General features: G+C 46.9%; 2 protein-coding genes across 6 annotated transcripts; one reads left to right on the top strand and one right to left on the bottom strand.

Moving 5' to 3' along the window:
• Positions 1-337: 337 nt before the first annotated feature.
• On the top strand, positions 338-3,183 carry LOC133929409 (protein DEHYDRATION-INDUCED 19-like). 2 transcript variants are annotated; one of them, XM_062376150.1, is made up of 5 exons: positions 338-700; positions 799-938; positions 1,723-1,800; positions 1,934-2,211; positions 2,628-3,183. In XM_062376150.1, exons 1-5 carry the CDS (start codon positions 628-630, stop codon positions 2,665-2,667), a joined length of 609 nt encoding a protein of 202 aa, XP_062232134.1. In that variant the 5' UTR covers positions 338-627; the 3' UTR covers positions 2,668-3,183. The 2 variants fall into 2 exon arrangements, with proteins under 2 accessions (XP_062232134.1, XP_062232133.1); XM_062376149.1 differs by having other exon boundaries at positions 350-700; positions 2,662-3,183.
• A 410-nt stretch (positions 3,184-3,593) lies between these two features.
• On the bottom strand, positions 3,594-7,728 carry LOC133929407 (uncharacterized). Of its 4 annotated transcripts, XM_062376146.1 has the most exons (4): positions 7,429-7,728; positions 7,116-7,298; positions 6,076-6,354; positions 3,594-5,166 (listed from the first exon to the last, which is right to left on the bottom strand). In XM_062376146.1, the coding sequence occupies exons 2-4, from the start codon at positions 7,215-7,217 to the stop codon at positions 3,967-3,969; spliced, it is 1,581 nt and encodes a 526-aa protein (XP_062232130.1). In that variant the 5' UTR covers positions 7,218-7,298; positions 7,429-7,728; the 3' UTR covers positions 3,594-3,966. The 4 variants fall into 4 exon arrangements, with proteins under 4 accessions (XP_062232130.1, XP_062232129.1, XP_062232132.1 ...); XM_062376145.1 differs by having other exon boundaries at positions 7,116-7,727; XM_062376148.1 differs by having other exon boundaries at positions 3,594-5,160; positions 7,116-7,727.
• Positions 7,729-9,055: the final 1,327 nt, after the last annotated feature.

Raw genomic sequence — 9,055 nt, 5'->3', positions numbered from 1 at the left:
GGTCATTGCCACATCATGCGTCCAGGTCCAGCTGACCGACCTTGCCGATACACCCAGCGCACCCTACAGTGCGAACGATCGCCCACCCTGTGCCGACCGACCGCTGGCCACACCCTGCCCGCCGTCTCCCCGCACGTACGCCGCGATGGCGATGCCCTCGTCTTCGCCTGCCGCGCCACTCGGGCGCGGTGTCACGGATGCTACAGCGCGGCCCCGGCGAATCCACATTCGTTTTCCCGACCCCAAACCCACCCACTCCGTGCGGTTTTCTCCTCTGGCGCCCCGGGGCCCGTCTCGCGCAGGCGCTGACGCGGCGGGGACGACCACCGTGCGGCGGATAATAAAAAGGCAGCGGCGACCCGTTCCCCGCTCCTCTTCCCGTCCTCTCCTCTCTTCACATCTCACCTCCCGATAAGAGGAGAGTAGCTTCTGCTTCTCCTCCTTTCCTCGTCGTCCTCCACTTCAGCTCCTCTCCTCGACAAAAACCTGCGAGCTCCGGTTCGCAGGGGCCGCGAGCTGATCGCGCGGAGTCGAGGAGAGGAGAGGCGTGCGGAGCTGCCGCCGCCGCAAGGAGGAGAGGAGAGGAGAGGAGAGGAGAAGCCGTATCTATCTGCCCGCGCCGAATCGATGGACTCGGAGCACTGGATCTCGCGCCTGGCCGCCGCTAAGCGGTTCTACGCAGCGCAGCTTGGCCACAGAGGTGCGGCGACCGCGCTCCCCTCCTTGCGGTTCCTCTCTTGCTCTGCGGATTTGTTTGATTCTGGTTGGGTTGACCCGGGCTTGGTCTGGTGGGTGCAGATCGGGCGGGGATGGAAGAGCTGGACATGGACGAGGAGGGGAGGCCGGAGTTCGCGTGCCCCTACTGCTACGAGGACCACGACGTCGCCTCCCTTTGCGCGCACCTGGAGGAGGAGCACCCATTCGAGCCCCACGCGGCGGTGAGTGCCGACGCGCCAAGTTCCTTAATCTGATGAATATTTGCGTTTAGTGGATGGTTAGAGAGGATGAAGTTTGTGTTCTGACTTGGAGACTCAGCTCGTAATACTAGTTGTAGGTGAAGATTGGGAACGTTTGGTTATGGGTTAAATTCCTGTGGCAGTTAGAGATTGGAACCTATCGGATTGATGGCGTTGACCTGAAGAACGAGATGAGTTTTTTTTTCCCTCTGGTCTGTCTAACTAAAACAAGAGTTTTGGGATGTGCTGAAGGTAGAATTAGTGTCATTAGTTGCTCTTCTCGGAGCAGAAAATTCGACCGTAAAATTTGGAGATGCAAAATGACAGCAATGTCATTCGTGCTACAAGAACAACTTTGGACTGGAAAACCGCGAGAAGAAATTTTCAAATAAGCATTTGGAGAAGAAGATTTTAAGTTTGATCCAAAGAATGAACATCATTGTGGGATTCTACCTTTGGACTAGTGAACTGAAATACCAGCTTCGAAGGAATAGTTAAATTATGCTTGAGTCAGTTTCAGGGCTGTAACTTCTAGCTTTTACTATTTTACGTAGGTTTAAGAGCTCACGTGTCTCTAAGGTGCCATAAATGTGCTGAATATAGATTGGCGATCCCTTTTCTTTGCCTCATTTGAGATGACCTTTTGTTTGTCTATTTGCTGCAAGCTCAGGTGTCTCGCACTTTATGATTTTCTTGCTCTTATGCTGTGATAATGGTTCATCTCACTGGTTTTTTTTACCCTGTTGTTTTCCATTTCTCATTTCAGCCTTGCCCTGTTTGCTCTGATATGGTTACAAAGGATATGGTTAACCATATTACTATGCAGCATGGATACTTGTTGAAGGTACCCTCTTATACCCCACATGTAATATTCATGAGTTCTGGAGTTCCGGACAATTGATGTATAAAAATGTATCAGGTCAATTTAGAAAGTTCTTTTTCCCTGAAAGCTCTTTTTAACTTTTGACCACCTACAGAATCATCGCCGGTTGCGCAGATTCGTTATTCCAGGCAGCCAGGCCCTTTCTTTGCTGAGACGAGATCTACGGGAGGCCCATTTGCAGGTGCTTCTTGGAGGTCGACATAGGCCGAGCAGCAATAACAACGCGGCAAATATTTCAGCCGATCCTCTTCTATCATCATTCGGCCTTAGCTTCCCAACATCAGATGCAGAGGAGACATCAAAATCAACTATTTCCATTCCAGATGATGCTACCATTGTAAAAGAGATGCCTGCTCGGGCGCAGAAGTTAAGGTATATTATACATACATTCATGCTAACAGAAACACTGCTATAGATGTATTCAAGTTGATAGGCTTATAACCATATCCTACCCCAATTTTTGCGAAAACATACTCTTATGGTTACTTTATGGACTAGTTTAGTGTCTATATCTGAATCATCTAGTATTCTAGTTTGACAGGGAACTATACTGACCATGGAAATCCTAGCCCATAGTTCTAGATAGATCAGTTTTTTCCTTTATTGAAAGCCTTGCATCGAATAGACGCGTCTAGCAGTACTCTAGCAGCAAGTTGGTTTAATTGATAAGCAGTGTGCAGTGACAAATTTGTTGCATCTTACTATTTCGGAAATGCATCTCTGAAGCTGGTTCTGCTGCATCTTGAATTATTTAAGGCATCTTGCAATAACTTAAATAAACTCTACAGAGTTGAGTCATCCGCTTTTCTTTTTCAACGGCAGTATTGACTCATCCCTCACAAGTGAAGAAAGGGAACAAAAACGGAAGCAAGCCAGCATCCGAGCAACGTTTGTGCAAGACCTGCTGCTCTCTACTCTATTTGGGGATTAATGAATCAGGATGAGCCTAAAGTTATCATTAGATGGGTGCTTCCTGGTGCAGATCTGCAAAGGCTAGCGTTCCACCCCCAAAGTTGCTGAATGTGATATCCTTGACGGAGCAGGCGTGCTTCTGGGGTACTATCCTTGGTCTCCTCCAGCAAGGTGCATAGTTGATATGGGCATGAGGTGTCTTTAAGTTATCGTACCCGGTCTCTATCTTCAATTCCATCACAACTCGCGATCAGCTTATGTTATCAATGTAAGTCGCAGTTGTGTTTGTGCTGCTTGTATGTCTGAACCCTGAAACATTGGTTTGTCGTACCAACGTAATAATCATGTTATGCAACAGCGAATGGCTATGCAGTCCATAAACTGTGTGGGAGCAATAAACTAGATGCAAAGCTGTCTGGATTTGGAGGTGAAGTCCATGTGCGCCGGTACAATCTGCCACGAGATGTCTAAATACTGTGTTCCTCTGCCTCTTTTCGTGATCTGTTCCGTATGGAGCACAGAAATGGGGTTGATAGCTCGCTGTGGTTGGCGGCACGAGCGTTTGTCCCCTTTTGTGAATGTTGAGGAGCGTGTGTTGTCCAAGAAAAGCTGATATGCCGATGCCAAATCCACGAGTGCTCAGACAAAAGTAGCACGAACTGACCCACGCTTTTCCTTCGTTGCCAAGCGGCCAACCTGCAGAGAGTCGTTGCCTAGAACATCGGCACAAAACGGGGCGGCGCGGGCATCCGAGAGGTGGGAGGAGAGCTGCTCGCTGGCTAAAAGATCGTACATCCGGGCTCCCGCGATCCACCATTAACGAGTTGTACACTTACAGAAAGTGAAAACGTACAACAAATTTGTCACATTTATACCGCAAAACATGCGTATGCAAGTCACAACAGGGTTTTCTGTGAAAACAACAAATTTATCACTCATGTGTATGCAAGTCCACTATTACAAGCATATATGTCCATTAAAAGGTAGGACACATGCTAACAATCATCATTTAACTATCCTAACAGTCTTATTTCATCGCCATCCTCCAGACTTTAAAAAATAAGCTGGATGATATGTACCTATCTGCTGGCAGATAAAAAGATGCCAGAGGAAATACCTGATGACATTCCGATGATAATAAGATACCTTGATATATATCACAAAACAAGTCACCATAGAACGAAAGTGGTTTGATGCCGAGTTGTTCACTCTTGACTACCCAGACCATGCCTGTGGAGTCACCGCATTGCTAACAGAGCTCAGCATGTCATGCATGGGGTTGAATTCTACAGGATGGCCTGCAGTCGCCATACGGAGCACCATGTTGTCAACTTGATCCTTTGAGTAACCCATTTGAGCAGCCTTTTCGACCATGTCTACCGAACAATTCTGCAAAGCCTGAGGTGCTAAATGATGAAGCACCGTCGGAGCACTGGCATGTGCTTGTTGATTAAGGATAGCAACAACAGTGGCAGGATTGCTGGAAGGGCTTCCATAAGCAGTGTTGTAGGTCTGTGCACTCCCTTGTACCGTATATGCTGAAATACCACATGGACCAACCTTGCATGGTTGAGGTCCAAAAGAGCCATTCCCAAGCAGATGAAGTTGCTGAGGCTGCTCTGCCAATGGAACAGAAATTACATTGCTTTGCACATAAATAGGAGCAACTTCATGATGGTTCCGCTGGGCTGAGGAAATTGTTGAGTATGAAGGCTGCACAACCATGCCTCTTGTGCGTGCCTCGGTGTTCGCAGGCTGATGAGGTTCATATGGAGGATATACCAGTGTGACCTGAGGTGCGCTATGAGCCTGTGGAGAAGATGTTTGCAGCTGAACCACATGTGCTGGAACTTGCTGAATATTGTTGTACTGCTGCTGATGTACCTGCTGAACCACCTGTGGTTGTGGTTGCCTTGCCTGGGTCTGAACCTGCTGAGCTGTTTGATGTGGCCATTGCTGCTGAGGTTGAAGGTAGAACTCTGATGTCTGACTAGTTATCTGAGGTACCTCAACTACAGTTTGTGGCTGAGGGTTCTGGGTATGTGGCTGCACAGATTGAGCGGCAGCTTGCAATGGTTGGGCATGTCTGTGCTCCAAATGACTTTGGCCTTGCATGCAGTACATGGTTGTTTGGTTCGAGCGCTGCTGGTCTTGTTGGGTGCTCAAAGAGACTGGCACCAGTTGCTGTAGAATAAGGCCATTGCAACTTTGGAATTGCATAGCAGGAGACTGAACAGCATTTACTTGGTGCAACGGCACTAGGGCAAGCTCATTTTCTCTTGTCATAAGAATTGATGGAGCAGTACCTTCACTCTTTTGTGCAGAGTCCTCGTATACTATTTGAAGTTTGCTCAGTTCCTTCTGAGTTTCGGCAACCTCTTGCTTATCCTGAAGAACCTGCACGGATTTCTGAACCTGGCCAAGAAAGTAGGTCCAGTTACTCTTAAAAATATTACAACAGGCTTCATTGACATCATTAGTTGGACATAGTGGATTCTGAATTAAAAAAGAAGGTATAAAAAATTGTGCACTAGATGCCAGCTATACAGTTCATCTTAACTGTCTACCACTTTTAGAAAACCTACAGAAATGAGCTTTGTTTGAAAATTCCCTGCCATAACAATCACAAAATCCAGATGACAAGCTCCACAGCCCCTAGACCAATAGGGTAGAGCAATCAGATCTATGTTTGCTCTATGACAACATGTTTTACTGCCTTACATCATGTGCCTTGCATCCATATCTACCTACTCACAATCTACAGAATAATTATTGGCCAAACAGTCGTCTGAATACAATATGTAAGCGCAACATCTTAGTTTCGCTAATCTATGTACGGCGAAGCCAATATTGTGTTGCTATTAAGACATAAAGATTCAGCTCATACTGATTTTGATGTACCACTGCAGCAGAAGCACCTAAGACTAGATTGTCAACATAAGCTCTTTGAACGTTCCAGGCTATTAGTACATGCCTGAAATATCCCCACAAATTAACGAAGCTTAAGTTTACAGAAATAGTTTTAGATTGCAAATATCTAATGCTTAAACTGCAAAGCATCCCATCATATTTCAGTATACATGATTTAGCTGGAAAATATCTTATCCATTCATTACATGCATTTTGTCCTGTTCAACAGAACCAACAATATGTCTTTTACATATGGAAATTACTGTCCAAACCTATTTACAAATAATTCTGAAACTAAACATTAAATGTTCATAGTTCACGGTGACAATACTTCACAGTGTTAATGCATCATTATACAGAGTTAAAATAAAAACAACAAGGGATTTGGATATTTGGATCTAAACCAGCACATACCTCTTTCACGTGCTTTTCAAGGCAACAGAAGTTATGATTTGCTTCACTGTGATAATCCATAACGTCACTTCGTAATTCTCCAATGGACCTTTCCAGCTTATAGCAATATAACTCCAATTGTGACAGCCTACCACTGATGACATCCAGTGATTGCAACAAGTTATCTGCTTGTTTCTTCATGCAGTCCTCTATAGCTTCTGTTACGATTTTTTTAGATATTTTTTCTTGCTCATGGAAATTAACAGATGACATCAGATATCTGTTCTCCTGAAAATCCTGCTTCATTGAGGAATAAAAAATTAGTAAGGATATAAACAATGAACATATAGGTTCAGCATAAGATGAGCACATAATGATCTGAAAATATACAGCCAATCTATGAATCATTCAAGCAATACTTTGCATAGTTGCATTGCTCAGAATTATTCACAAATAAATGTCAGCATACTATATGTCATGAAAAGGCAAGCAACCCTAGGAAGTTCAGAACTATACAAAACAAAGCAAGGAAAATAAATCCTGAAACGTATCAAGACAACATCAGTTTTCTCTTGTAGCTTAGTTACAAATATGCAGAGAACATAGCCATAACAAGCATCACTGCATGAAGCACCCAAGGATAAATCTAGCAGCTCGACCTAAGGTACCCTAATCGTACCGAACCACCCACAAATCCGACTAGTCAACCAAAACTAACGCGAAATCTCCGCACAAAACTGCAAGAGGGTTCATTTGTCCATTCCTTTTCCTCAAATCGGCCAGAACAACAACAGAAACAGCACAACCGAGTATATCCAAAGCCTACACAGCAAAAGCGGTCAACGAACTTCCAAATCCGCAGTTACACACAATCAAGCGACGATAATTCCCAGCCGTTCTCACAAATAAGAACGGAGCAGCAAGTTGCAGCCTCCAACGACCCAGCGTCCATACCAAGTACCAACACGCCACTCGCACACGAAACCACTCGGTTTCGACACCTACTCCCAGGCCCAGACAGCATGAGGAGCGGAGATCTCGCGCAGATCAAAGGCGGGTACCTCTCGTCGGAGCGCCTGGTCGAAGGAGCAGCGTTTGGGGTCGGGCGGGAGGCCGAAGGCGCCGGAGACGGAGGCGGCCGCGGGCCGTGCCGGGGACGCCATGCGGGGAGGTGCAGCGACCGGAGGCGGCGGTGCGGGTGCGGCTTGCGCTAGGGTTTCCTTCCTCCGGGCGAGCTGCTGCGACTGCGAGGGTCAGAGGACGCACCGGGAAGGGTGTTAGCAACCTTGCTAGGGAACGGAGCTCGAGAAGGTTCTAGAAGCTAGAGGAAGAGGCCTAGAGGCAGAAGAGGGAGGATTCGGGGAGAAGATGTACAGTAGAATGGGGTGAACGGGAGAAGAAGAATTCGGTCTGTGTCTGGTCTTGTTCGACGCCTTTCTGCTCCTGTCGTTCTCCTTTTGTAACCTATGATGGGCCAGCCAGCCCAGTCCCAGGGATGCCAGCCCAACACCTGACGAAGGGAAGCGACGAGGAAAGGGAGGAGGAGGAGGACTGGGTGGGGAGGAGTGGAAGCCAAAGAGAAAAGAAGAGTAAAAGCTAAAGAAGAGTTCAAAAAAGCGGAGGAAAGCGAGGGGGCGACGACTGGCCTGGCGAGTTCTGTTCCGGGACGGAACGGAGGACCGCGGAATAAATACGGGCTGGTGGTGTGGTGGTGGGGGAAATGGAGCGAGGGCCCCGCGCGGAGACGCGACCTGAGGGCTGCGAGCCTGCCCGGTGCCCGGGGTCACTTAGGATCCACGGGTGGTAACAAGTCAGGGACGGATCGAGACTAGTTTGAGCAAGAACAAGAACGTAATGGATCCGAATCATAGTATTTGATTCTGTCATGAATTTAATACCGGTGCAAAACCACCTCCGGCTAGAGATGGCGGTTTGCCCAATCAAATCGAATCAGATCCTAGTAGGTTTCAGACCTGATGGGACGAGTTCGGTGAGAAAATGACCTCGTGGGACCATCGGCGCACGGGGCCACCCGAGTTAGGTTCGATTTGCAATTTTTATCCACGGGTGCTCCATATGCTCTGAAATGTAAGTTCCGTTACTCATCAAGTAAAAATACTATTGAGCCAAGAATACACGATCTCTCAAGCCAGGAGTTTCCAGTAGTTACTGACCACAGTCGCTGACAGGTGAGCCTTCTTCCAGTAAAATCGCCTGCCCAACTTTTACCGACCAGTAGTGCTTCCACGTCTCACCCTTCCAGAGCCCTCTCGCGGCGCTGTGCTCCTACCCCCCTCCTCACCACACCAGGAGATCCCCGCCAACCACGACGACATGCTCACATCCCCCCGGTTTGCGTCACCGGCGGTAGAGGACAGCCTGCACTGCATCGATTGATTCAAGGTAAGATTCCCTGCCCCCTGCTCCCAAATACCTCTTTCCCCCACATCCCCTCTCTCTCACAGTGTAAACTCATCTGGAATCTCAGATCCAAACTCCTGGCAAAAGCTACAACAACTCAATCAAGATCTCTCTACTTCTTCCTCACGAGAGCAGAACCTCTTGACTGAAAAAGCCTAGAATCTCATATCCAAACTCCTAGGGATAGCTTCAGCAACTCAATCGATACCTTTCTCCTTCTTCCTCCCGAGAGCAGCACCTTAGCACTGCAACGATACCTCCACATTTAGGTAATCTTCTCGTTTTTATTTTGTTTTTTCTTTAGGTTTCTTCCTCACGTGTTTCACTAGCCTATATCTTTCCACTTCGCGAGGCTGCCAACAAAGGCTCCGGTAAAATCTTCGATCACGAAGGATAAAAAATGTTCTATAAGACTAGTAGAGTGCTTCTAAAATTATTTGAACAATATTTACTAAGCTAAACTCAAAATACACTATAGATAAGCCCAAAGCTAGAGCTAAGCTTAGATCTAAATGGAATGAAGATCGATTAGAGCAGAAAACGATGGGAAAATAGTAGGAGATATCTTATCTTAGTGTAA

Source organism: Phragmites australis, chromosome 9 (assembly GCF_958298935.1).
Source record: "Phragmites australis chromosome 9, lpPhrAust1.1, whole genome shotgun sequence".
Taxonomy (NCBI): domain Eukaryota; kingdom Viridiplantae; phylum Streptophyta; class Magnoliopsida; order Poales; family Poaceae; genus Phragmites; species Phragmites australis.
This window is presented reverse-complemented; position numbering and strand designations above follow the sequence as displayed.

Bases quoted from the DNA above. Each gene is read 5' to 3' on its own strand.
- LOC133929409 (XM_062376149.1), top strand. From the start codon at position 628: ATGGACTCGGAGCACTGGATCTCGCGCCTGGCCGCCGCTAAGCGGTTC. The intron at 701-798 runs GTGCGGCGACCG...TGGTGGGTGCAG, and splicing joins AGCGCAGCTTGGCCACAGAG to ATCGGGCGGGGATGGAAGAG. The intron at 1,801-1,933 runs GTACCCTCTTAT...GACCACCTACAG, and splicing joins AGCATGGATACTTGTTGAAG to AATCATCGCCGGTTGCGCAG.
- LOC133929407 (XM_062376146.1), bottom strand. From the start codon at position 7,217: ATGGCGTCCCCGGCACGGCCCGCGGCCGCCTCCGTCTCCGGCGCCTTC. The intron at 6,355-7,115 runs GTACCCGCCTTT...TCCTCAATGAAG, and splicing joins ACCAGGCGCTCCGACGAGAG to CAGGATTTTCAGGAGAACAG. The intron at 5,167-6,075 runs GTATGTGCTGGT...TTTCTTGGCCAG, and splicing joins TTGAAAAGCACGTGAAAGAG to GTTCAGAAATCCGTGCAGGT.